This window comes from Neomonachus schauinslandi, chromosome 6 (assembly GCF_002201575.2).
Source record: "Neomonachus schauinslandi chromosome 6, ASM220157v2, whole genome shotgun sequence".
Taxonomy (NCBI): domain Eukaryota; kingdom Metazoa; phylum Chordata; class Mammalia; order Carnivora; family Phocidae; genus Neomonachus; species Neomonachus schauinslandi.
This window is the reverse complement of record NC_058408.1, coordinates 4,771,175-4,798,226: the sequence shown is the minus strand read 5'-3', so window position 1 is coordinate 4,798,226 and position 27,052 is coordinate 4,771,175. Positions and strand designations below refer to the sequence as shown.

The window sequence follows — 27,052 nt, the reverse complement described above, 5'->3', positions numbered from 1 at the left end:
AGCAGATGTGCGATCTGGCTCACCCACTGCCTGGGCCCTCTGCTGATTCTCTGGGCTGGGTCTGGGTCCATCATCCCCTCCTCCAGGACCTAGATCGATTACCCTTTCAACAGCTGTACACAGGGAGGGAGAAAATTGGGATGCTGGGTGGGAGGGGGCAGGGAGCTTAGAGAGGGCAAGGCACTCACTACCAAGTAAGATCGAGGTCTGTCTGTGCTGAGCCTCAGGAACGAGAGAAAACAGCGTTTTTCCGCGATTCCGCTACTACGACTGCCCTGGCAGGAGCTGTCTCAGGAGCCCCCTGCCTGGCCGTGCCTGGCCCTCGGGCCACCAGTGCTGGGCTGAGATGTCTGAGAAGAAGCCCCCCTTGCACTCGGAGCCCAGGCTTCCCCCTTCCCCGGCCGATGCCGCCTCCCTCCCGGGCAGGAGAAGCTGGAAAGAGGATGGGAGACAGACACAGAATCTGGGGTCTCCGAAAATTTGGTCGTGGGGGTAGAAGAGGCAGCAGCCCTTGAGAGAGCTAGGGGGGCCGCTTAGGAACCCCCGCAAGAACTGTACACCGACCACCCAGGCAAACGTTTCTGACCAGCTGGGCCCCAACCACAAACGGTGGGAGGTACATGAGATTCGCCCTTCGGGGGGGGCCCCGGGGTCGGTAAGAGGAGGTCTGGCTCCCGCTAGCCGCCAGCCAGCAGGCACCTGCGGGGGGCACCCTGCCTGCGCCCCGGGGCCTGCGGGACTCCGTGCCGGGGTGCAGGGGCGGGGGAGAGGGGCCGGCGGACTCCCGCGAGGCCGGAGGCAGGCCCCGTCAGACGTCCAGCACGTGGTTCAGGTAGGAGATGTAGCAGATGGCCAGGCGCAGGATCTCGATCTTGGACAGCTTCTTGTCGGGGGGCAGCGTGGGCAGCAGCTTGCGCAGCTCGGCGAAGGCCAGGTTGAAGGCTTCCACGCGGATTCGCTCCCGCGTGGCGTGGGCCGTGCGGTATTTGGCCGTGGCCCGGCGCCGGCGCCGCCGCTCCTCCCGGCTCAGGTGCTGCAGGTCTTTCCGGCCGGGCTCTCCGGGCTCCAGGCCCCGGGCCTGGCCCCCTCCGGGACCCCCAGGCCCAGCCCCATCGGGGCCCGCCCCGCCCCCGCAGTCGCTGAAGCCTGACTCGGTCTCGGAGTGGGTGGGAGGCAGGTCCAGCTCCACCGTGTCTGAGTTGAGCATCATGATGGAAGCCCCCTGCCCTGCGAGATCAGGATCTCCTCCCCACCCCTCCCTCTGGGAGCCTGCAAGCTGTTTGTGGGAGGGGCAGGAAGGGCCTGGGGGAGTGGGGTCTGCCACTGAGCTGAGGAGGTCAGAGCCACTTCAAGGTCCCATGGTCAGGGTTCCAGTGCCGAGCCTGGAGGAGAGAAGAAGAAATTGACTGGGGCGGAGGGAGAAGTTAGGGGACAGCTCGGAGATGGGGAGGGCAAGAGGAAGGTCGGAGATGCGTTGGGAGCAGGGAGGTACTTGGGGGGGAGAACAGCAGAAACATGGGGAGGGGTGGCGCTCTGGGAGAGACAGGCAGGTGGGCAGGTGGACAGGAGTAGGAGGAAAGATGGTAAGAAGAGAATCCGGAAGGGAGCATCAGGAAAGGAGGAGAGGTGAGACGGAGTGGGGGCGGGTGGGGGGGCAGGACATAGCCCAGCAGGAGGGTTAAAGACCTAAAACTAGACAGCTCCTAGAAGAAAACACAGGGGAAATCTTCATGACATTGGACTTGGCAGTCAGTGATTTCTTGGATATGATGCCAAAAGGAAGGTAACAAAGCAAAAAAGGACACATGGGACTATGTCGAACTTGAAAACTTTTTAAGTCAAAGGCCACAATCAGAAGAGTGAAAAGGCAAGCTGTGGGAGAAAATACATGCAAATCATATACCTGATGAGGGGTGAATATCCAGAATATTATACAGAACCCTGACAACAACAAAACATCAGATCCCTCAATTAAAAAATGGGCCAAGAACTTGAACAGACATTTCTCCAAAGATGATACACAGATGGCCAGCAGGCATGAAGAGATGCCCCACATCACTCATCATCAGAGAAAAGCAAATCAAAACCACAATGAGCTAAAACCTCACCCCCATGAGGATGGCTACTGTCAAAACAAAAACAACATCAAATAACAGGTGTTGGTGAGGATGTGGAGAAAGTGAGTCCCTTGTGCCATGTTGGTGTGTTGGTGGAATTGCAAAATGGTGTAGTCACTATGGAAAACCTAATGGAGGTCCCCCCAATTTAAAAATAGAATGACCAGCTGATCTAGCAATCCCACTTCTGGATGGTATCCCCCAAAAATGGAAATCAGGATCTCAAAGAGATATCTGCACTTCCATGTTCACTGTAGCCCTAGTCAGAATAAAGAAGATATGGACAGAAGCCAGACGTCCATCGACAGATGGCTGGATAAAGATGTGGCATATACAGTCAGTGGAATATTATTCAGCCTTAAAAAGGAAGGAAATCTTACCATGTGCTGCAGCATGGATGAAACTTGAGGACATTACACTACATGAAATAAGCTTGTCACAAAAAGACTGATACTGTATGATCCCACTTATATGAGGGATCTAAGCAGTCAACTTTAGAGAAACAGAACGTACAATGGCAGTTGGGGGAAGTGGGGGGAAGGGGGAAGTGTTGTTCAAAGGGTGTAGAGTTTCAGATTTGAAAGATGAAAAAGTTCTGCAGATCTGTTGCACCACCGTGTGAACACACTTAACACTACTGAACCGTGTGCTTAAAATGGTAAATTTTATGTTCGTGTTTTTTTAACCATAATAAAAATATCCTGTAGTAATAGAAAGAAAAAGAAAACTGAGCAAGACTGCAGTCACAGTTTCAAGAGAGGTTGGCCGTGCCTCGAAACCTTCCCCAGTTGTGATGGGAGAGCTATAAACCTTGGCCTTGCCCTTTCCTCCCTCTCAGGGCCTCTCTCCAGCCTTGCTGCCTCTCTGGGGGTGGGGGGGTGGGGGGAGGGGATACACACGCAGCTTGCCCATTGTAGAGTGGACTGGGACATATGGAGCTCAGCACAGCTGCCCTGGCTCAGTCCCTGCCGGCCCCCCACCCCCCAACATGACCACTGCAGACACCTGATCCTACTACCCTGTCCACTAGAGTCAGGGGACGGTATCTCTTCTGGCCATGATGACCCTCCTCAGGACCAGCGCCTTCCTCTAACTCTGCCCCCAACACCCTCAGCCGTGGGGTGCCATTCCCTGGTGCTTTTGGTGGCTCCACAAAGAAGAAGAGGGACAGAGATCATCATCAGCTTCCCACTCGGGGTACTCCCCCAACCCCCCATCCGCTCAGATACGGCCTGCAGGGAAAGGGACGTGGACAGCTTCTTGGGGACACCATTATGGGACTTGGCTAAGGTTGGTTTGTCCCTGGGACCAGAGGAGGTCAGGGTGAGGCAGCAGGGAAAGGTCTGGGAAGGCTTTGCTTCGGAGGAGTGTGAGGGGGAAGAGGGGACCACTCACTGGGAGCTCAGCGGGACCTAGCCGCCCGAAACAGAAGCGCCGAGGCTCCTTCCCTTCCTCACCAGCCTGGTTCTCCTGCCTGAGGGCCCTCCTCCCAGGGGTCACGACCCCCCACCTTACCCCACCCCCCTGCAGAGAAGCCAGGCTCAGGAGTAGTTGACAAATAGTTACTAATTGCTGGGGGTTGGCGGGTCAAGGGTCTCCACATCTAACAGACACACACGCACAACCATCACACAAAACAGAAGGTGGTCAGTGCTGAAATTCAAAACACGCTCCATGCTCCGGGCTCCAAAGGGACAAGAGGGGTGTCAACAGGGTGGGAGGCCCCGAAGTCTGCACCTTCCAGGACCTGGTTACTGCCCCTGGGCTTCAAGAGTTCAGCTGCGTGTTCCTCCGAGCACATCTATCAGCCCGGTCTCCCTCTGCCCTGTGCCCGTGTTCCTTCACCCCTGACCGCTCTGCCATGCCCTCCCCACCCCTCCCCTCCATGTGCTCCCAATCTGACCCCTGTCCCACCTCCACCGGGCCCCGCCGTCCACCCCAGCTCCGGTCCTGGCAGCAGCTTCTATTTACCCATGCAGTCCTCACCCCCAATCCACTTCTGGTCCCAAAGTTCCAGGCTCCAAGGATGAGGGAGAACAGCAATCCCAAGCATCGGGGGTAGGACCTCCAGCCCCACTTCCGCCATGCTCAACCCAATGGAGAACAGACAGGCACAAAGAGTCCAAGGGGAGGAGTGGGGAAGAGGGAAGTGCAGGGACACAGGAGAGAGGATCTAGAGGGAGGCTCAGGGAGGGGACCTGAGCCAGAGTGCAAGGGACACACCCACCCCTCCCCAGCCCACAGTTCTCCCTTTACCTAGGAAGACCCTGTGAGGGGATCCACGCTGGCAGGACGGGGGGCCGCGTTGACAGCCCCAGTCTCCTCTGGCTGCTCAGAGCTCATCCGTCTGCAAAGTTAGGGACCAGCTTTCTAGAGCTCTCGGGGACAGCAGTGTGGCGTGGCTGCCCCGGCTCCAGGGCTGATGAGAGGGGTACACATGGTGAGGGTATAGGGCCCAGGTGGAAGGGGTGGGCTTGGCCAGGTACGGGGGCCAGCGGCACGCACGCACACACATATACACACACCCCCACAGACGCATACACACCTGAGCGGGCCCAGCCCTGTGTATATATGGAGATACACACACACACCCCCAACTCTCCATTGGCTGGCCCAGGCCCCCCCCTCATCAATATTAAACAGCCAGACCAGGCAGCCATTGGCAGAGGGAACTGGGAACACCCCCCCCCCACCCCACCTCCCGGGAGCTGGGGGTGGGGGCTGGCCCTGGGGGGGGGCAGGGAGTAGGGGAGCAGGGACATCTGTTCTCCATGCATATTTCATAAGCAAGAAATGGAGAGCCGCGGGAAGGGGTGGGGCTGGGGCGAGAGCCAGGGCAGGATCACAGATGAACCCCTCAGTCTTCCACACCAGGGGCGGCAGGGACAGGGGCCCCCAGCATGCCAGGTTTAAGTGCCATGGTCCTATTCCGAGTCCCGGTGTGACTTTGACGGCCCCTTCCCCTGTGTCTTTTCTCCCGGGAAGAAAGCTCTCCGAGGTACTAACAGGGAAATCTAGAAAAGTGCAAGTGGACAGCGCTAAAACGCGGAAGAGGACCCCAGAGTCCTTGCCGTCCGCAAGCTCTCATCCTTCATGAAGCTGCAGCCGAGCGGACCCCTTGGCAGGCTGTCTGTGGCTCTTGTTCAGGCCCCTGCCCCTCGTCACCCTGGGACTCAGTCACCCCACAGCTTCTCTCCCAGCCCTCGTCCTCCCACCTACCCCGTCACCATGAGGAGTGGGGTCAGATTCCTGACACAGAGCCCACGAGGAATTTCTCTAGGCTGACCCACTGGGAATTAGGGGCCCTTGGGAGGAAAGGAAGGGCTAAAGGCAGAGGAAGGACGCGGGAGAAGGCAGGGCAGCCTGGGCAGCTGGGAGTGTGCCGGGGCAGCAAATGAGCAGTGAGAAAACCAGATACAGAACTACATGCAAACAGGCATTGATTAAGTTCACAGGGGCAGCTCAGCTGCCTCCAGCCCGAGGGTGCGTGTGCATGTGCACGCGTGTGTGTGTGTGTGTGTGTGCAGGGTGGCAGGGGCCGGGACCAAGGGAAGCACAGAGAGGATATGGGCTGGGTTTCTGTGTCTAGTCCTCTCATCCAGCCAGCTGTTGGGTATCTTCATGGAGCCTTTGCGAGTATCCGGAATGAACCGTGGCCGGGAGCCCTGCAGAGACAGGGTGCTGCGGTGAAGAAAGCCCTGGCGGCTGTGTGACCTCGGACAAGTCACTTAACCTCTTGAGCCTCCACTGTCCTTTTCTGTAAAATGGGGTTCATTATAACTGCTTCTTAGGTTGCCATGGAGATTGAGCTATTGCATAAAGGGCCCAGACCTTAGAAGGAGCACACCCCACCTGCAGGTTGTTGGAGGCATTTGCCGTTTCCCTGGTGCCGCATCGACCTTTTTCTGGGCTTTCTCCAGGGTGAGGCATTCCCTAAGGGGAGTCCTATAATCCCTCCCCAAGCTCCCCACCACTCCTCACCCCCAGGTCTGGGAGGTGCCAACTCCCACCTGGGCAGGCCCAGACAGGTGCCCGGGCGCCAGCAGATGGGCTGAGCTGGAGGGGAAAGGAGGCTTGAGGAGGGGGGCTGGGGGCAGGGGATCAGGTGGCATCTTAGTTCTTGCATCATCATTGCCATGGTGCTGATTAAAAACCAATCTCCACCTAATGAGCCCCCAGCAACAGCAATGCTACCTCCCCCACCCTCCTGCCCTCCACCCTGTCCAAGAAACTGGGAGACAGAGAGACCCAGGAGAGAGTGCCGTGGGGAGAGGAGAGATGCCCACCAACAGGGGCTGAAGAGGAAGGGGAGCCAGGGGGAGATGTGGGGACAGCGAGCACACTGTCGGTGGGTAACAGACATGGGGCAGGCACAGGGAGACGGACGTGCGGGGGACACAGAGAGATGAGAGACACCAGAGAGGAACTGCCAGGATGGGGAGGCTCTGCGGAGACTGAGAGATGCAAGGTCGGGGTGGGGGGGGGGGAGACACACAGACTGGAGATACGCGGGAATTCTGCGATGATACTGCGTGGTACTGGAGACCCCTGGGGGAGGCCCCAAAACAGGGTGGAGACACAGACGTGGAGGAGGCAGGGAGCCAGGGACGGGGAGACCAGATTCATAGAACTCTAGGGATGAGGGAGTGTGACTAAAGCCGGGAGGCCCGGATCCCACAGGGGGAGATGTCGAGGGAAACAGAAGCAGAACCTAGAGAGACCCCAGAAGCAGAGGCACCGCATGCTGGGGGTGGGGTGGGAAGGCAGGGGGGAATGGGGTCCCTGTCCTCAGCTTCTCTCCTTATAGGCTGTTTGGCTCTGAGAATTCAGGCCTCTGATGCCATCCTTGGTGTACCCAGCCCCAGCTGTCCCCACAAACTGGGGTTTGATGGTGAGGGGGCTGAGAGGCTGCCCTAGGACCTCCTTCTCCTCTGCATCTTTCACCTGGGACCCTGGACTCTGGGGCCCCCGGCCCCAATCTTCACTCAGGGATTCAATTTTTGTTCTTCAGGGGAGTAGCCAAGAACACAAGCCTGTGATAAAGAGGAGCCAAAAGCATGGCGTATCAGAAAGAATGAGTAATTCCACTGAACCGGGAGCCCGTGGACCAAGTCCCAGTGACCTTGGCCAGGTCATTAATCTTGACTGAGGCTATTTTGTCCTCTGTGAAATGGGGATCCTGCTGCCTTCCTCACAGGGCACTTGTCACACAATGCGTGGGGGAGCGCGAGGCCGAGTGCTCGCCCCATGCCTTGAATTTGTGCACGGTGATTTGAAGGTGGCAAGACCTTCATGCATGCATGTATTTGAAGCATTATGGTTGAGGGAGCAGGGAGAGCTCTGGGGTCAGCCCAGGCTGCCCGCAGCCCCGGCCTGAGGGGGCAGGAGACCCCCCTCCCCAGCTGGGTGAAGGTCTCTGCCACAGGGAGGGCAGGAAGGGCAGGAAGGGGGATGAGCATGGCCCTATGGCTTGTTGTCATTAGTTTGTGTGTTATAGGTGTTCACTTTCTCAGATTGTCAACATGTTTTCATGTCTACACAGCCTTCCAGGTGGATTGCTGGGGTGGAAGTTGGAGTGTGGGGAGGACGCAGGGGCCGGGGCCCAGTCCTTGAGGGTGGGGGGAGGCCTGGAGGAGCTGGGAGGCAGTGGGTTTGGCAGGAGAGGGGGTGACATATGTGGGGAGCCCTGGGGACCCAACCAGGCGAGCGGCTGGCAGGGAGAGCAGACGGCGTTAACCCTCGCGGTGCCACGCTGCCTGACCCTTTCCCAGGAGTGGCCCCGGCTGGGCTGTTATGCTGGGAGAGACTGGTTCGAGTCCTGGCTCACGGGAGCAAGGCCCGCAGGAGGAGCCTGGGCCGGGGCCTCGGTGTGGCTGGGAAGCCTTGGCCCTCCTCCACCTCCTTGTCTGCTCCCACGCTGGCTCTGTCAGTCGGTCTTTCTCCGTCTCCCCTCTCGGTGCCTCTAGAAGGTGACAGCGGGTCTCCACTCTGGTGAACCACGCAATCTGTCACCCCCTTCGCTGCCAGCCCGGCTGGAAGCCCCCCTCTCCAGCGGCTGGCCGGGCCCTCTCCCGCCCCGGCCCCGGGCCTCGCTGCCTTTGTCCTCCCGGGCGGCCTCGGCTTTCTTCTCTCTTCTCCGCTCACCTCTCCGCAGCCCCAGCCCAGCCCCAATCTCATTAAGGCCTCCAACCACTGCCCCTCCAGCCTCCCCTCCTCCCTCCCCCATCCATCTGTCTTCCCCGCAGCTCTGCTCTTTGTGTCCACCCATCTGTCACCAGCAGCTCCGGGCCCACTCCCCTCCCAGCCACGCCCGCCGGCCTCCCCCCCCCCCCCCCCCCCCCCCCCACGGCTGCCGGGCTCCTCGCTACCCCCCCTTCCCCCTTCGGCCCCCAGGCTTCCCTACTTCCTGTTTCCCTGTACTAGTTTATTCATTTCAGGATGCCCGCTTTCCTCTCCGTTTCCCCTTCTCTCCAAGACCCCGCTTGAGGTGTGGGCGGAAGGGGACCCCAGGGTCCCAGCCCCAGCCCGCGCGGCCACCTGCAGGAGCCGGAACCTGGAGGCTTACTCGCAGTTGCATCATCCTAGGCCTCCTGAGGTGGCCCCTGCGCTCCCGCCCGTGTTTTCCCGACTCGGGGACCCCTGTCTCCACCGCAGGACGGTGGGGGCCCCTGTAGCTTCTGCGTGTGGATTCAGGAAGGAATACAAATCAGACCTGAGGCTCATTTGAACCCCCACCTTGAAGGGGCTCTACTTCCCAAGCTCAACTTCGGGGAGGCCTGCCAGGCTCTGTCTCAGGACGGGAGGCTGAGTCTCCGAGTGGCTTTCCAATGACTTTATGCTGCAATCCCACCCCCCACCCCCAGACTCCTAGGGTCCTGGGGTTACAGGACAATAAGTGCCTCCCAGGCCTCCCTCTCTGGGAGGAAAACTTCCTAACGACCTTAGAAAGTTCAAGAATTGATCAACTTTTTTTTTTTTTTTTTAAGTTTACTTATTTATTTGAGAGAGAGAGAAAGACAGCCTGGGGACGGAGAAGGACAAGCACACTTCATGCTGAGCTTGGAGCCAGACCGACAGGGGGCTCCATCTCACGACCCTGACATCGTGACCCTGAGATCATGACCTGAGCCAAAACCAAAAGTCTGCTGCTTAACCCACTGAGCTGCCCCGGTGCCGGTGCCGCAAGAATTGATCAACCTTTTAATTCCCCCTGCCCTGAGGAGTTTAATATGGACGGGAGGCCACACGGAGGGCGGCTGTGAGAGCCAGCAGGGCCCCCGGAGAGCAGCCCCTCGCCTGACTCCGCCTCCGGCAGGCCAAACGGAGCCCAGGGCTGGGATGCCCTTTCCAGAGCCACACAGACCATTCATGGCACACCAGACAATCTGGTCCTGAGCTCTTTCCACGACAACGGCCTCGCCCAACGCCAACCTTCTGTCCTCTGAGCACAGGTAGAACCTGTTCCTAGCACTGATTCATATGCTGCCCTGCCTGGGCATCTATCTTGTGTTCTGTGCCATCCTGCCGTCTAGACTCTGGATCCTAAGTCTCTAAGGGAAGGCGCTGTATCTCACCACAGCCTTTTATGATGCCAGGCCAGAGTGCCTTGCCCACAGCCATGCTCAGTAACTGTTTATTACTGCCATGGCTGCCAGGGCAGATACAAGACGTGTTCTAATCTCAGCTCAGCTCGAATTTGCCGTGACCTCGGGAGAGCCACTCACTCCTCTGGGCGACTCATGTATTGAGTGAGTTAGACCCTACATACAATTTTTAAGGTCTTATTATGTGGTTCCATGAAGAAACAGAGTCCTACTGAATAGGGTGGGATCTTGGTACAGAACACCAGACTCTGGATGAAAACGCCTCCTCCCAGGATGGCCTTTGGGAGCAGTCCCCACTCTCTCTGTGTGGGAAGCACAAGAGTAGACCCTTCACTCAGAGAAGCGGGGGAAGAAATAGCAGCCGTCGAAAGCCCTCAGTGCTGAGACACAAGGGGGCTGCAGGACGCAGAGCCGGGCTGGGTCCTGGGCCAGAGTGGTCGGCTCTCCAAGCCCCGCCTGGGTAGCAGTAGGGAGGGGAAGCGACGCATCCCGGGGGGCACAGGGCTGAGCAGGGCCCGAAGCAAGGGTGGGGGAGGCAGGCTGAGGAGCTGAGGTCCATGGTCCCTAACCTGCTGCCAGCCAGTCCCGTGAGGCCTCAGGGTACAGCGGGTGCCTGGGGAGGAGCCAGACCAAGGTCTCGGAGAAGGGGTCCCGGAAGGGGTCGGCCGGGGGTCTGCGCCCCTTCTATGGAGCTTAGCCTCCCCAAGAGCCATGGAAAGAGCCCGTTTGTTGCTTTTGCATTTGGGGGTGGGAGGGTTGTGGGGTCGGGGTGGCACGGGAGGCAGAACACAAGCTGGTGTGGGGTTGTGGTCCCCAGGCTGAGGAGACTGGGCCCCTACGTCTCGCACCGGTGCCCACCCCGCTCAGCCCCCTCGCTGGTACCCAGCCACTTCCCGGCTTGCCGAAGCTGCCAGCAGGCCGCGGGAGTTTACTGCCCTGTCCGCCGGGAGACCCCGTTGGCCGAGGGAGGCGCAGAGTCGGCCCAGCGACGTGGCAGCTGCGCCCGCCTCCCGCCAGCACAGCGTGCGGGCCAGGAGGGGTGCGGGGGTGGGGGTGGGGAGCAGGGCTCAGCTCCACATCCCAGAACCCCAAACGTGTCCCCTTCTCTCAGGTAGAGAGAAGCCTGAAGGAAAATCAGCCCCTGGGCAGGAAACGCAGGACGCGAGGCGAAGAGCCCAGCCCCGGGGAATGGGAGCAGGTCCTTCCCCAGCTCAGGGCCGCAGTGAGGGGAGAAGGCTGGCCTCAGGCGCCGCTCCTGGGGAATCGTCCCCTTCCCCCCCCCCCCCCCCCCCCGCCATCATTTAGCAGTGCGGCCATACTCTGCAATTTTGCTCCCAGGAAGACCCAGGGAATTAAGAGTATTTCCAAAGAGCCAAGGTTCTCTTTCTAGGAGAGTCCAAAGCCACTCTTGTTTCGGTCTACAAAATGCCCACGAGCAGCAGAAGGCCCGATGCCTCAGCATGCCAGCCCAGGCCCCGTGGGACCTGGCCCCAGCCTTGTCGCCTCCTCAGCTGCGCCCTGAGTAACTTGCCCTTCCCAGCATGACCCGTGCCTTCACGGCTCCGTGCTTCCACGGCGGAACTCCAGACCAAAACTCAGATGCCTGCTCCGCTGGGCAGCCTTTCCAGGTGCCACCCCCAGCGCCCCGAATCCTTCCACGTGCTATCAGAGCGCTCCAGATACACGGCATGCGACGGCACTGGCTCGCCCCCGCTCCTCCCCTCACCCCAGCTGTGAGCCACTCAGGGTCGGGGCCGGTTCCCTTCGTTTCTGCACCCTAGCCGGTGTCTCAGGGCGGACAAAGACGCGCCTGAGGGAAGCCGGGGCTCCGGCGTTCCACAGGAGCCCTGCTTGGGGGACTTTTCACCGTTTCTGGCAGAGCCTTACTCCTCAGGCCCCCGGAGACCCAGAGACAGCACGTGAGGTCACAATTTTGTGACTTCCAGTCGGGGGTCACCAAACGGGAGGGTGCGGAAGAATACGAACAGGTCATGTGGGACCGTCTATTTTAATGAAACTTGCTATTTATATATTTACACACACACACACACACACACACACACACACACAAAGGAAAAAAGAAAACAAAAATAGATATTACAGCTTAATAAAATTACAACTGAGCACTGTGAGCTGGAGGCGGGACACCCAGCCAGCAGCCCACCCCCCCTGCTGTGCAGCTAAGGGTCTGGGGCCAGGACAGCAGGGGGGAGACAGTGGGCATGGCCCCCAGAGGGCCCGGCCTGCTCCTCTGGGCTTCCTCGTAGTTTGTCCCTGGCATTCGGCCTTCCTGTCCTTCTTCCTGGTCAGGAAAACAGGAAATGGTTGGGTACGGGGTGGGGTGGGGTGGGGAGGGCGGTCCTGGGCAGGATGAAGAGAAGGGGGACCCTGAAGAAGGTAAGTGAGGGGGCGCAGCTAGGAGTCGAACAGGAGTAAGAAGCTTCTGTTTCCCATCCCAGAATCTGGCAGGGGTGAGGACGAACCATGGAAGGGGAGATGGGCAGGGGGAGCTGGAGAGGACAGGTGACTTCTCCCTGTCTCTTTTGGGCGGTTCCACTTCTTTACATTAATTCCAGTCTGAGCAGGCCCAGAGAGGTTGCAGTGACAAATTAGTGGTTTATGTCCCTCTGGGACACGTGGTCTAGGACATGAACGGTAGAGCTGGTGGGGAAAGCCGGGCTCCGCGTTTAGTAAGACACAGCTCCCGGCTCCCGGGGGGCAATGAAGAGGACGTCGGCCTTGGCGTTGATGCAGTAGGTGACGACGAGAGAGAAGATGAGGGTGCCGAAGCCCACCGTCAGGGTGATGAACTGCAGGAGGGTGGGCAGGGAAGGACAAAGGTGCTCTCAGAACTCAGCCCGGTTTCATCCCAATTCTGGAGCCGGCTCCGAGCACCGAGTCCTGAGCAATCCATCGGAGGCAACATCTTCCCACTTGGGAGACCGAGTCTCTCCATTTGGAAAGAGGAGTAAAGGATCTCTGTTCTTCCTTCCACCTTGTCTTACTTAAGACTTTTAGCACCTTGAAGTTAGGATCCATGACTTTTGACTCTGGTGGCAATTACATCACTGACTTACTTGTGACAGGTACTCAATAAACGGTGGATCCCACACACATCCCAGGAGCAGCAGGGGGGGACTGCTGGCTGGGAGTGGAGGGGGGGGGTCCCAGGCAGAGGAGCACCTCCTTGGGTCTCCATGGGAGCCTCTCTCCAGCGTGCACATAGACTCAAACTCTGAGAGCAGACAGGCGTCCTAACGGGGCAGCCAGCTGACAAGGGACAGAGCTGCAGAAGCTTTCTGTGGCACATCTGGGGCCAAGGGGAGCTGGGAGGGGTGTGAGGGCAGGGGCAGCAGAGCGAGGGCAAGGTCATCTCTGGCCCATCCCTCCCGGCTCACCTCCAGCTCTCTGCTGGCTATCAGAAATATGCGGGCTCGGATGTCTTTCCAGCGGCTCTCAGTCCACGTGGAGTACTCAGTAGAGCCCCACTGCCTCAGTTCAAAGGCAGGGGACAGGGCCCGGGCCAGTCGCGCCGTGGAACGCACACAGCGCGGCAGCCGGTCCGTCTCGCTGGAATTCAGAGGGCCCTGGACCCACACGTACTCATACAGCTGCACGGGAAGACGGGCCACGGTGCGGGGCTGAGGCGGTCCTCTCTCACCCCGGACACGGTCTGCTTTCACCCGGACTTCTGCCTCTCCAACACTCCAGTCCAAGGGGCCGCATCCCTCCGCCTCTCCATCCCAACCCCTTGGGTCCAACTGGGCCTAGGATATTCTCCAACTTCCTCAGGGGAAAGGGGCCCTCGGGGCACCTCCCACACCCACTACCACTCACATCCTTGTTTTCAGTGGGGACTTTACTTGGATCCTGGCACTGCTCTCGGGTAAGGTCGACTAGCTGGCCAGTCAGATTTGCCAAGGCGTACTGTACCACGTAAGTGGTATTGGTGGGGCTGGAGACAGCAATGTAATGCTGAAGGGGCCCGTCACCTGAGTGGAGAGGAGGATTTGCAGGGTGGAAGGTGGGTGCGGGTGGGAGACAAAGAAGAGCCCAAGGTTGCCAGGAGCCAGAGAAAAGAAGGTTAAGAGAATGAATCCATACATACCAGGAGAAAGAACGGAAAACGGGAGAAAAAAAGGAGAGGAGAAGGAAAAAAAAAAAAAAAGTAAGGATTAAGCCGAGATGGTCTTCCTTTGTCCCTTGCCTAAGCCAAGGGTGCCACGCCCACAGCGGGTGCTTACCCAAGTAGGACCTTAGGTCCTGCCTGAGGATAGACTGGAACCAGGAGTTGTTGGCTCTGACCAGGAACCCATAGAGCAGGCGGGTTACCTAGGATCAGGGCAGTGAGAAGCAACAACCTTGTGACCTGGAGCTCAGGGAGAGTTCTCCGTGGCAACCCTGTTGTGGGCCAGGAGCCGGGCAGACAGAGGCCGGCTCACGAGGACGCAGGTGAGGCCCACCCGGGAGTGCCCTGGGGCATCGGGTATCCTCGCTGGCACGCCGGGCTCCCAGGTTCGGGAGAAGAGACAAGTGACAGAGAGGAGGGGCAGGCTGCTGTGGGAACAGAGCTGGCGAGGAGGCAGGGTCCGCCTATTCTTACCGTGTGGGCATCGGCCTGGATGGTGTCACTGAAGTTGGTTCCTCCCGCGAGCTGGTACAGTGCACGTCCCAGCACTGTGGCCACAGCTGCCAGGGCCTGCGGCAGGTGAGGAGGGGGGCTTAACGGCCCACCTCTTCTAACCTCCAAGCAGCTTCACCGTGCTCCCCGCGCTCCGCCCCCAGCCCAGGTGAGTGCTACCTTGGCAGTGTTGGTCACGAAGTTCAGGTCCTCCTCAGGGCTCTGCCACTCAGGGTAGCTGACGTTAATGTTCTCCGCAGTGTCGTACACGCTCTGGTAATAGCTGCCGGGAGAGCTGGCGTGAGCCTCGGCCTCCCTCACAGGCCCTTCCTGCAGGAGACTCTAACTCTTTTCCTCCTCCTGGGTGGGGGGGGAGGAAGAGACCACGAGGGTCCCATACTGAAGACGGTGTGGGGACCGAGAGATGGGAGAGGAGTGGTTAAATACAAGGACCTTCCTGACAGACAAGGGAGAAAAGGCAAATGAGATCAGAATGCGGGAGTCTCCCTTCCGGGGAGAGCTTCAAACGGAAGAGACGCTCTCCCCACTGTCTGGGCTGGAGACACGCAGGACGGCTGGGGGGACTTTCAGGGAGCACGCCCGCCATCACCAGAGCTCTTGTGTGGTGGTTCCAACGAACATTAGCACTCAGGGTGGCTGGGGGCAGAGGGAGATGAGCGGGTCTGCTCCCAGACACACAACACTGCACTGGGTCCAACCACCCTCTGCTCCCCGGGGAGCCCTGCGGAGGCACATCCGAGAAGCCCAGAGGAGCGCTCCTAGCCTTCAGCACTGATATGCGCCGGCCCCACACAGAAGCAAGGCCGAATGTGTGCAAATGATGACCATCCCTCACCCCAAAGTGGTGCAGAAGTCAGACATGGAGGAGAGGGCTGACCTGAGGCACTGGAAGTGTCCCTGCCCGAAATAAATGAGAAGGTGCTCCTTGGCTGGGGTCAGAGAACTGGAACTTAAGTATTTTTACTCAGAAGCTCATTTGGCCTCATGGCAGAGGGAAGGGAAGCGGGGGGCCTAGCAATCCAGCCCGAGTGAGAAGTTCCCTGTTAGCCTAGGGCTTCAGTTAGGGGCAGTCTGGGGTGCCCAGAACCAGGAGAGAGGTGACTAACAGGGGCTCACCCCTTCTCTCTGGAGTCCCTTCATCTGTAGGGGACACTTTTACCCCAACGGCAGGAACAGGTTACATTTCAGAGCACGAGTACCGTCTGCATGCAGCACAGCACCCCTGGGCGGCCCCCCACCGGCCAGTTCGCCGTCCTCCAGCCGTGGGCGCTCCTGTTGGAGATGCTGCCCTCTGCTGGCAGCTCTGGGGACCCAGGCCTCGGGGGAGCTGGGTGAGGCGGGCCAAGTAAGGATGCTCTGTGCCAGGGAAGGCTGAGCGGGGCCTGTTCTCTAAGGTGACACCAACTCAGATGAGGCGACCGGCTTGGATGTGAGCAGGCTACTGAGCAAAGAGCACAGATTGACCTGAGATCTGGAGAGGGTACTGTGGGGTCAGGGGAGAGTGGTGATCTTTCTTGACACAGAAGACACTCCCCTCCATGGACCCCAGACTGCAGAACAGATTCTCTCCCAGAACGAGGATGCAGTCTAGGTGAGTCTTACTGGTTATGGAAGACAGTGGAGTGGTCCGCGAGAACAACGCCGGAGATGTTCCGAGCCCGAAGAAAGCGCTGCAGGGAAGACGGCGGGAGGGGCTGGGACTGGTTCAGCCTCCGGAGGGCCACAGCAGGGACGCCGGCGCCGCTCCTCTCCAGCGTGCTCAGCAGGGCCTCCACCTGCGGGACTGGGTCAGCTCAGGGCGGCTGGGCACAGGGCGGCCAGAGGTCTCTTCCAGGCCCTCTCCCTCAAGTCCCCAGCTTGGGAGCTGCCCCCAGCCCTCCTGCAGCCCAATTCCTCAAGCCTTTGGGGACTGAGGCTGAGTGTCCTGCAGCTCACACTGTCTCATCCTCACTGGATGCTCAACTTCCTACTTGCGCAGGATCAGAGGAGGAAGTTGCCCCCACAAAACTGCACTGGACGCCTCACAGGAGCCCAGAGCAGGGGGAGCGGTTAAAATGGGATGGGAGGAAGACCGCCTCACAAGAAAAACAGGCCTAAAGCTGGGCCCCGAGAGGAGGGATGGTCTTGAACAAGCGGTGAGGAACGTGGAAGAGAGCTTGGGTAGAGAGTCTGACGCAGCCAGCAATTGGGCAGGACAGTCCGGACAACCGGCTCAGTGCGGCAGCACAGAGAAAGGGAGCTAGTCATTTCCCTGTCTTCTGCTAGGCTCCGAGTCAGCGAGCTACCCATCCCAGGAAACCAGACAACTGGGCGCCTGGGTGGCTCAGTTGGTTAAGCGACTGCCTTCGGCTCAGGTCATGATCCTGGAGTCCCAGGATTGAGTCCCGCATCGGGCTCCCTGCTCAGCGGGGAGTCTGCTTCTCCCTCTGACCCTCCTCCCTCTCGGGCTCTCTGTCTCTCATTCTCTCTCACAAATAAATAAATAAAAAATCTTTAAAAAAAAAAAAAAAAGTAAACCAGACAACCGAGCTCTGCTCGCGGTTCTTCCCGGGGAGCTGAAACGGCCATGCTGTTCGTCCTTCAGCTGGCACCTGACCCGAGGTCCTGTCTCACAGGCCCCGGGGGCCAGTGCGGGGTTAAGGCCTGGGCAAGGGGGGCCCATATTCTGAGCGTTGAAACAGGAAGTGAGGAGGAAAGATGCTCAGATTACCTGATGCTGTACGGAGGCATTTTTCTGAGACATGGGGTCTGTGTGCATCCAAAGCTCTAGTGAATTTCTTAAGGCCACCTGGGGGAGGATGAAGATGCAACATGTATCAACGGTGTCCACTGTGGCCCATAGCCGGGAGAAAGGCGTAAGGTCAGAGAAAAGTCGAGGGGAGAGGTGGCGGCGCCAGCAGTGAGGACAACAGGACAGAGGAGGCGGCATGAAGTAGGAGGGAGGGGTGAGGACGCGCTGCACACCTGTCCCAGTTCCACGAATGACTCAATGTTCTCTAACTGCACGGGGAATCTGCCCGTCTCCATGTCGTAGACCATCCTTGAGCTGCCGATGTAGTCAAAAGTTTCCTGAGGGTGAAGGGGGGTGGGCAAGGGAACAGAGATTCCCAAGGGTCAGGGCAGGCTCCGTCCCGGAGCCAGATCGCCACGGCTCAAGGCACGAAGGCTATAGGCTTGTGTTGTCGCAACTGCCGCCTTGCCGCCGGCTCAGGAAGTCCTGTGACTCCACCCTCTGCTCCCCCCCACCTCCCAGCTGTGACTAGCCCTCACACGTGTGTACCACAGGACTTCTCGAGCCCAGAAATGGGGAGAGCAGCCTCGGCAAAGGCCCGAGGCGAACATCAGCTGCTAGGTGCCCGCTCCTTGCCTCTCCCTCCCCACTGCCGACTCAGCCACGGCTGCTATTCCCTGATTCCAGGGCCAGGCTGTGGTGCCAGTGGGGGGAGGCAGGAGCCTCAGGGCCCTGGGGTGGGAGTGGCAGTAAAAGGCTCCAGAGAATAAAGTAAAAGGATGCCTCCAAAAGATCACATCAGTGGGGAGCAAGGGGATTGGCAGCACAGCGATTCCAGGTCAGGGTGCAAAGGCTTCTGAAAACGTGGGACTCCACAGGGGAGACACATGGAGGCACATCCAGAAGCTCTCTGCCGAATAACAACTTAGGTCCTAAGTGCCCAGATCTTCCCCAAATGATAGCCACGCCCACATTGATCCTGCCCGCCGGCCCACCCCAGCCAAAGAGCCCGTACCCCTTGGAAGAAGACGAACATGACATTGCGGGGAAGGGTGGCCACATCAGGGGCCTTCTGCAAAGCTTCAGCAGCAGCCAGCTGGGTGACGAAGGAGGCCACGGCACTTTCAGCCCCTGGGGCCACATTCCAGAAAAAGGAACGACTGTCCAGCTGGGCACAGCAGAAAAAGCAGGGGAGGTAGGCTTTGAAAACAGCAATTAGGACCAGGCCCCAGGTCCCCAAATCCATTCCAGCCAAGAGAATGTTCATATCCTGGCATAATGGCTAAGCCGGGGAGCCCCAGAGCCCAGACCCCTCTCCACAGAGGCTCCCCACCATAGCAACTTGGAAACCTGATATACCCGCGAGAGGCCTGCCAGCCTGTTCTATGCCAGCCCCGTCCACCCTGATCAGGGGCCAACACTCACCCGGGTCGCAGCAACCACAACCTTGTCATCAGGCTCTAATGTCCCAGATATATTTATAGGCTTAAGCATGCTCCATACATTGTAGTCGGACAGGGGGTCACAGACGATTTCTGAGCAGGACACAGGGAGAGAGCAACAGAAGTAAGGGAGAGCGCAGCCCCAGACAATGCCTGGAAGACTCCTCTGCCCACTGCCCCGTGGACCCTGTAATCATTTCCTGCCTCCACTGCTCTACGTTGGTTTTTCTGCCCCTTCCATTTCAGGGACAAGCAGCTTCAATTGTTCAGAATCCTTTCCGCTGCTCCCACCGCACGCTCCCTGCCTGTAGCTGTCCCTCCAACACTCCCTGGTGCCCCGTACACCGGGCAAGCCTTGGACCTGTCCTACCTGGGTTGATGCTGAAGGTGCTCTGGATGGAGCTGCGCCGCATGCAGGTGACCGTGCTGATGACGGCATGCATGTGGGAGAAGAGCTGCATGGCGCACAGCGGGAAGGCAGGCGCTGAGCCGTTTGGACTTAGGTTGTGATCACGGTAGCACTAGGGAGGGAGAGGGAAGCACTGAGACCGTCCGTGTGGAGTCCCGCCCAGACTTCCCAGGAGGAGGGCCCAGCCCCATCGGGAATCCGCTCTCGCGTCTGTCCCTGAGCTAGAGTTATCCTGGTACAGACCCAGGGTGTCCAAGGTCCGAGAGAAAACCTCACCAAGGGGTGCAAAGGGCCACAGGCTCAATGACTTAGTTGTGGGGTGGACAACACGATCCCATCGCAAACGGCCTGGCCCAAGTTTTTAATGGGGTCTGATGTACAGAGCAGTGAACCAAGGATCAAAAATCAAATTCAAGACCACTTAGACATCAACTCACCACGTAACCACGAACAAATCTCTTAATCGCTCTGCATGTCAACACAAAGAAGCTAGACCACAATTAGCATTTACTGCAACTAAAAAAGAACGTCAGAGGTCTCAACACTGAATCTCTCAATTCCTAGTCTGACGTTCCTAACCAGGGCTCTACACCTTATTTCACATCAAAGAACGTTTATATTTTCTTCCAGCCTGAAAGCTGTCAACGCTGTAAGAGCTGGCAGGACAGAAATGGGAAGGGAAACATGAGAAAAATAAGGGAAACGTGAGAAAAATAAAGGCGTTGGCTCTTCTTGGAGCAACTGTCTTTCAGGGGGCGCGCTGGTAGATGAGGTCCCTGCAAACAGGTGGAGTGCCTACAAAACTTCTCTTTGCAACTGGAATTGCTAGGAGCTGGCTGTCATTACCTGCTTGATGACCTTGGTTTCATTTTCATCTTCAAGAAGGAAGATGGGGAAACTGAAGTCTTCATAAGCCAAGCCATCACCCAGGGGGTTCCACTGGATTTCTCGGCAGTGAGCAAATTCTGGCCCGTAGGAGTTGGAGTAGATGCCTGAAGGGGTGGATGTGGGACAGACTGTTGGGACACTAGGCATTTAGGGACCAAGCGAGGGGGGAAGGCTAGGATAGGACAGTGTTGGGACCAAGAGTTCCAAAGGGAAGGTGACTCAGAGAAGCAAGCATCAACCTGTCACCACCTACAGTAACAGACAGGGGTAGCAGGGAGCCTGAGGCTGGCTGATTAGGCATCCGACGTGACGGGAAGCGGAAGAAGGGGAAGCAGCAGACAGAAGGGATGAACGGCACAAAGACACAAAAAACACTATCTGCTACTTGGGAGTCGGCTGCTCCCCCTACACACAGACAGATACACAGACTGACGCATACCCCTGACCCCTCCAAAGACACGAGGCCGAAGCAACAGTGAGCTCTGGGTGACGGGAGGTCCCCCGATCCTCTGGGGCTCTTACCAAACCCATCATTGGGACACTGCACGCTAGGAGAGAAGCCTGATGTGGGGCTGGGCTTGGCCAAGGACACGGCCAGGCCAGCAATGCGGCTGGTTCTCCCCTTCAGCTTCTCCATCAGATTCCTGGAGTAGGGAGGGCAGGCCAGGAAGGAAGACAGGAAGGTTATTAGTGGCCCAATATCCTGCCAAGGATGGAAACAAATGGGGAACTCATGGAACCCGACCTGTTGACTCCTTGCTATGCCCCTGAAACTAATGTAACGTTGTGTGTCAACTATACACTTATAAAAATTAGAACATAACCGCCCCCACCGCCGACTGTTGACTCATTTCTTGCTTCTCCATCTCTAACTCCTAAGTGAGGACGATGACCCAGCCTGAGCTCAGGGCTTAATCTCATCTACCCTGTCCCTGAGGGACCCCAAGGCCCCTCTTTCCTCCCTAGAGCTCTAGTTACGAGGTCACCATGATGATTCCACTGATGGTGCATGTTTTCTTCTGAGACTCCCTCCTACCCCCCCACCCTGATCAGACCAGGACAGCCAAGGGAATTTTTTATTCACAGGTGTGAGGATGGTCCCCCAAGCCTTCCCTTCTCTGGCTGTGGTTTCCCAGCAGACACACACAGCCCTCACCTGGTGAAGAGCGTGCCCTCCAGCAGAACCACATAAGGGGGGTTGGGGCCGTCAGTCAACACCCACTGCAGGTCCTCTTCCTTCTCCACTACGTGGATGACCCCTGTGTCCCCACTGACGGAAGCTGCCGGGACAGAGTGGGTTACATTAAAGCTCCCACAGTTGGGGCACCTGTGTGGCTCAGTCGGTTAAGCAGGTGCCTTCGGCTCAGGTCATGATCCTGGGATCCTGGGATCGAGCCCCACGTCCGGCTCCCTGCTCAGCGGAGAGCCTGCTTCTCCCTCTCCCTCTGCCTGCCTGTATGCCTACTTGTGCTCTCTATCTCTCTGTCAAATAAATAAAATCTTTAAAAAAAAAAAAAAAGCTCCCACAGTTGACAATTCTGACTTTGCCTCACTGATTCTGCAGATCATTTATCCCCCAAACACGGCACAGGACATTGGGTGAATGCCGCCAGCTCCAGGCTTAGACTTGAACTGAAGGCTGAGTCGCCCGGCTCCATCTGAAGGCCACCAGCTGGTGGGCCTGACTGGAAGAACAAGAGTGCCCAACAAGTCTCCTCACCAGAGGCTTTAGTCACTAAATCTCAGAAAGGCTTACGGGCATTTTCTTGCCCTCTTCCCTCAACCTCATTTAGCCATGCATACAAATTTCCAGAACAGCAGACACCGGAGTTTTCAAACCCGTATTTTCTCCAGGAAATGGCAGGTTCTAGATCTCTAGCTCAGAGTTCTAGCACCGAATCTTCCTTTGTGAGAACACATGTGCAGACTCCCTTGGGTTTAGGAGAATTCCTGGGTCTCCACTCCTATGCCCTATTTGGGAATGACTTTACTTGCTTTTAGCCAGTTTTAGGTAAGGTTAATCAAGAACCTTGGGGTCTCTAGAAGACAGCTTCCCAACTGATGGGCGTTGCTGGATTAACGATGAGCTGACATTGACCCCCCCTCATTTCTGGGGACCTAGGGTTTCCAAAGACCCTAGGCTGGTCACTCCCAGCTACGAGCAAACTCATCCATTACCCCAGGATGCCCTGCAAATATCATCCATTTCAGTATATGCCAGGATGCCACACAAGTAACATTTTCTATGTGTCTCATGCATGACAAAGATTAGGAAGCACTGCAGTAGAGGATCGATAGTTCATCGTCCTGAATGCCTGTCAAGTCCGTGATCCACGTAGAGACATCCTATGGTCTCCCCGTGAGCCTTCTCCCCAGGGAAAATTGGATGTGTTATTCGTATATTGTTTTAGGGCAGTAGTTCTTGACTCTGGTTGTGCATCACTTTGGAGTTTTAAAAAATACAGATACTTGGGCCTTATTTCAGATCTACTAAATTAAAGTCTCTAAAGGTGAGGCCCAGGTATGTGTACTTTCCAAACTTGCCATATATGGTTCTTTTTTTTTTTTTTTAAAGATTTATTTATTTAGAGAGACAGAAAGAGAGAGAGTGCACCTGCATGAGCGGGAGGGGCAGAGGGAGAGACCCTCAAGCAGACTCCATGCTGGGCTCGGACTCTGACATGGGGCTTGATCTCATGACCCTGAGATCACAACCTGAGGCGAAATCAAGAGTCGGATGCTTAACCAACTGTGCCATCCAGGTGCCCCCCTCATATGGTTCTTTATTATACATAGCCAGTCATGAGAATTATGGTTCTAGGTCAAGCCAGTGAAATATTTCTAACTTGTGCAAAACCTTAAGCACATTCTGACTGCCAGCCAAGTAGAAAGTTTCTTCCATGGGATTTGGTAAAATCTGGACATGGAAGCAAGTCCCCAACCCTCAGCTATATCTTATACTAAATAATAAGTTCATGGTGATGGTGATAATAATAAACTTTAGAGGAATATCAGAATCTGGAATAACTTTAATAAAGATCTAGCTACCAGTGGCAGTTCTCAGTCCAATGAAAGGCAATAGTCCTTGCCACATAAAACACAGAAAAAGGAAAAGCTTTTCTGGGGAACAGAGCATGTTTCACTGCAGCTCCAAGGAGCACAGGGAGAAGATGAGCCAGGACACTGGAATAAAACACCCGGATTCTAATCTGGATTCCAACTGGTGACTGTGTAGTCTGGAGTAGCTTGCTCACTTTCTCTGGGTCTTCAATGAGGAGAAACATTTTCACCCTTATTCATCTCATACTTTGGAGACAGATTAAAAAAGGAAAGGAAGGAAGGAAAGGAAAGAAACCTACACATAGCCCCCTTGGAGCACTTTAAAAGGGCCCAATAGGGCTCAGTTGCTAGAGTGTGTGACTCTTGATCTCTTGCTTGAAAATAAAATCTTAAAAAAAAAACAACTAAAAGGGGCCAATAGAAGCAGAGACTCAAACCTACATCTTTTTCTCCTTAAGTTTATCATGCTGGCAATCCTAATTAAAGAGGGGGTAGCTTGCTCAAGATGGACAAATATGAAGTAAGACTCAGAGATAAGTTGAAAAGGAGCCAAGCTCTTCACGAGGAAGTGGCCAGAGTCCAACCCCTCCCTTCTCGTTTCTCTGCACTGGCACTTGGCTTATTTCTACAGGCTATTGCTTTGCTTCCCACAGAGCTGCTCTAAGAACATGAAGCAGAATGACTCATTCTGAAAGAGGATATCTGAGAGCACACACTTCCAGGAGGATGGGGGCCTTGGCCTTTTGGCACTAGAGTGGAGTCCCAGCAACGCCAGCAGTCTGAGCTCAGCCCACACTGGACCTGGCTCTCTTCTACCCACAAACCCAGTTTAAGAACTAAGTCTGGATATTTTATTTGGAACTGTTTGGAGCCAGTTAACCTACCTCCAGAACTTCCTGCAGCAAGGACATGGCACAATTAACACAGAGTATAGCTCAGGGAAGGATGGGTGGAAAAGGAGTACCTACCACCTTAAGCAAGCCCTTCACTTCCTGGTGTGTGTGTCCTCCTGCCAATCTGGAAGGTTTCAAGCAATCCCACAGTACTCCTGAGACCATGCTGCTCACTCAGCATCATCAATAAGAGTCTATAGAAGGTAGCTTGACTTTCAGCTTTGTGCACCTATATTCTAGCCATTTTTAGAGGTGTAAACTGAAATTCAGACGTGACCAATTTGATGGTGAAGAAACAAAGTTTTGGAGTACCTGGGTGGCTCAGTCAGTTAATCATCTGTGTTCGGCTGAGGTCATGGTCTCAGGGTCCTGGGATCAAGCCCTGCACCGGGTTCCCTGCTCAGTGGGGGGTCTGCCACCCCTCTTGCTCAGCCCCTCCCTCTCTCTCCCTCCTCCCTGCCCCCCACTCATGTGCACACTCTCTCTCTCTCTTTAAATAAAATTAAAAAAAAGAAAAAGAAGAAAAAGAAGAAGAAGCCAAGATCTGACTCTAAGTTTCCTGCTTACTGCCCAACTGCATTCTGACAGAAAAACTATTCACAGAAGAACGAAATCTGAAGACAACAGGTGAAGCAGCAGAGGAACAGGGGTTCAGTCTTCACATTGCTTTCTCCCCTTGCATGGTTTTATAACCATACTGTCCTGGTACGCTGTTCTGGAACACATTTACAAAGCATAAAGACAAATCCAAATGCTTTACTAATTCCTCCTGCAGCTGTTTGGCTTTCTCATATGTCTTCTCTTCAAACAGTTCACTGCCTTAACGAAGCCCATTTCGGTTCCAAAAAGATTGTTCAGAGTGCAAGTGATGGTGGGCTCCATAGAATACGAGGCTTCCTTCTCCTTAGAAAACAGTTGTTTCCTACTTAAACTAGTGGATGGTTAAGAGTCCAGGCTTAGGGGGCGCTTGGGTGGCTCAGTCGTTAAACATCTGCCTTTGGCTCAGGTCATGGTCCCAGGGTCCTGGGATTGAGGCCCGCATCACGCTACTTGCTCCACAAGAAGCCTGCTTCTCCCTCTCCCACTACCCCTGCTTGTGTTCCCTCCCTTGCTGTGTCTCTTTCTCTGCCAAATAAATGAATAAAATCTAAAAAAAAAAAAAAGTCCCAGGCGTAGAACTTGGACCATGGGGCTCGATTCCTAGCTTCATCACTTAATAGCATGATGATCTTGGAAAAGTTACTCAACTTCTCTCAGTCTCAGTTTTGTCATTTGTAAAACAGAGATAATAAAAGAATCTACTCCGTGGGGCTGTTGTGGTGGTTAAAGAAGATGCATTAGAAGAAGCTTAAGAATGCAGCATTTAGGGGCGCCTGAGTGGCTCAGTCGTTAAGCATCTGCCTTCGGCTTAGGTCATGATCCCAGGGTCCTGGGATCAAGCCCCACATCGGGCTCCCTGCTCGGCGAGGAGTCTGCTTCTCCCTCTCCCACTCCCCCTGCTTGTGTTCCCTCTCTCGCTGTGTCTCTCTCTGTCAAATAAATAAATAAAATCTTAAAAAAAAAAAAAGAATGCAGCATTTATAATTATCTTGCTTGGTTTGACAAATGGTTCTCTATCACCTCCGACCCACACAGCCTAATTTGTGTGCTGAGACTCCCAAGCAGAACCTGGATCTTTATATTGAGGGCACAGACTGAAATATCAATGGCCACAAACACAAATCCCAATCTCAACTCACACTGGCAGCCAATCTGATGAGTGGCATTGAGCAGACGGACACAAGGAGCTGTTTTATTTAAGGAGATGTAGATCTTCCTCTCCACTGAATTTCCCCTGCAGAAACCTGATCAGAAGATAAAAAGTGTTAGAAAAAATTGAGAGACATTGGCACTCTCAAGTCATTTGCTCGCCGCATGGCTTGGGTATATCATACTTTCTAAAATGGGACTAATGGCCATTCTTCTCACTTCCTGGACACATTACTGGACTGGACGAATGCACCCAGCTAGGTGCTGCAGAGAGTTACTACAGATTTCACTTAGAGGAACTTACATCAACACTGAAAGAAAGAAAACTTCACTTCCTAAAGGAAGAGCACGTAACCTCGGATGTACCTGTTCCTGGTTGCATGGGTGAGTGCACTTCTGCTTCCTACCTTTTATGTATATACCTCTCTACTTAACAAAAGGGTGCTAGTCGAAGAATAGAGGTTATAGTAAAAAGTCTTTGAGACATTTGTACAGGAATCTGAACAGAACTGGGAGAAACCTTTTGCCACAGATCTGTCAGTTACTCTAACATCCGTAGGTCATTTGTGTGTGACCACAGTGTGGGGCGACTCTAGTTTCTCTGTTGGGAATCTTTAAAGATAACATGAATCTGGGGAAAGGATTGGTCATAGTTATACCCAGGCACGTTTGCATTTTAGGGCTTGACCACCTAGGAAGACCTATACCAGGACATAAATGCGTGTAAGCAAACATTTCTGTGCACTGTCAATGCCTCGAGTTCCTTGAATCATTACTCCACGGCCTAAACAGTTAAGAGTACCCAGAGCCCAGCTTTGTCTCACTTCACTGGTAAGACAAACTGAGGCAAAGCACAGGGACGCGCGGGTCTGTGGGGGAATCAACAGAGGAAGGAACGAGGAATCTACTTTCTGAAGCGCCTCACTGCACCCACACAACGAGGCCGCTTTCATCTTCAACAGTCTACACGCACGTCAAGTGGAACTGACACCTGTCTTTTCTGACGAGCGGGTGGGGTGGCTGGGGCCGTGGGGAAAACGAGGCAGCCGGACAAAGTGGGCGGGCCAGGCTGGAAGTCCAGGAAGAGGCCGGAGGAGGAAATGGGGGACACGATGTGTCGCGGGGGAGAAGGGACCCTCAAGTCAAGTCCAGGCAAAAGGGGGAACTTCTGTCGCGGGAACGAAAGAGAAAGGATTTACAGGGTGCGGGGACCCAGGGGCGGAGGGGACCAGAAGAGGGACGAGGGCGCCCGCGGCCCGGCCGATCCGGACGGTTCTCCTGACACGCCGGAGCTCACGGGCGGGGAAAGCCTCACCTGCCAGCAGGACGCAGAAAGACACAAGGCGAAGAAGTCTCCGACTCCCCAGATCGGCCGCAGGGCTGCCCCCAGCCGTGGCCATCTTGCCTCTCGGCTGAGCGGAAGCTACCCCTCCCCTCCTCCGGCAGTAGCTTCTCTAGGCCAACACTGGTGCCGTCTCTGTGGTCCGGGGCTCCTGGGACCGGAAGTTCGTGTCCGG

General features: G+C 56.1%; 2 protein-coding genes across 4 annotated transcripts; both read right to left on the bottom strand.

Annotated features, from left to right (window-relative positions):
* Window positions 1-808: 808 nt before the first annotated feature.
* On the bottom strand, window positions 809-1,210 carry NHLH1 (nescient helix-loop-helix 1). Its single transcript, XM_021681908.1, has one exon. It carries the CDS (start codon window positions 1,208-1,210, stop codon window positions 809-811), a length of 402 nt encoding a protein of 133 aa, XP_021537583.1.
* A 10,602-nt stretch (window positions 1,211-11,812) lies between these two features.
* Window positions 11,813-27,000, bottom strand: NCSTN (nicastrin). 3 transcript variants are annotated; one of them, XM_021681909.1, is made up of 17 exons: window positions 26,851-27,000; window positions 25,526-25,630; window positions 20,990-21,113; window positions 20,356-20,477; window positions 19,792-19,937; window positions 18,907-19,057; window positions 18,520-18,629; window positions 18,110-18,262; window positions 17,328-17,432; window positions 17,074-17,151; window positions 15,966-16,138; window positions 14,523-14,625; window positions 14,325-14,420; window positions 13,966-14,053; window positions 13,559-13,713; window positions 13,120-13,332; window positions 11,813-12,531 (listed from the first exon to the last, which is right to left on the bottom strand). In XM_021681909.1, the coding sequence occupies exons 1-17, from the start codon at window positions 26,933-26,935 to the stop codon at window positions 12,409-12,411; spliced, it is 2,130 nt and encodes a 709-aa protein (XP_021537584.1). In that variant the 5' UTR covers window positions 26,936-27,000; the 3' UTR covers window positions 11,813-12,408. The 3 variants fall into 3 exon arrangements, with proteins under 3 accessions (XP_021537584.1, XP_044772217.1, XP_044772218.1); XM_044916282.1 differs by lacking the exon at window positions 13,120-13,332; XM_044916283.1 differs by lacking the exons at window positions 18,110-18,262; window positions 18,520-18,629; window positions 18,907-19,057.
* Window positions 27,001-27,052: the final 52 nt, after the last annotated feature.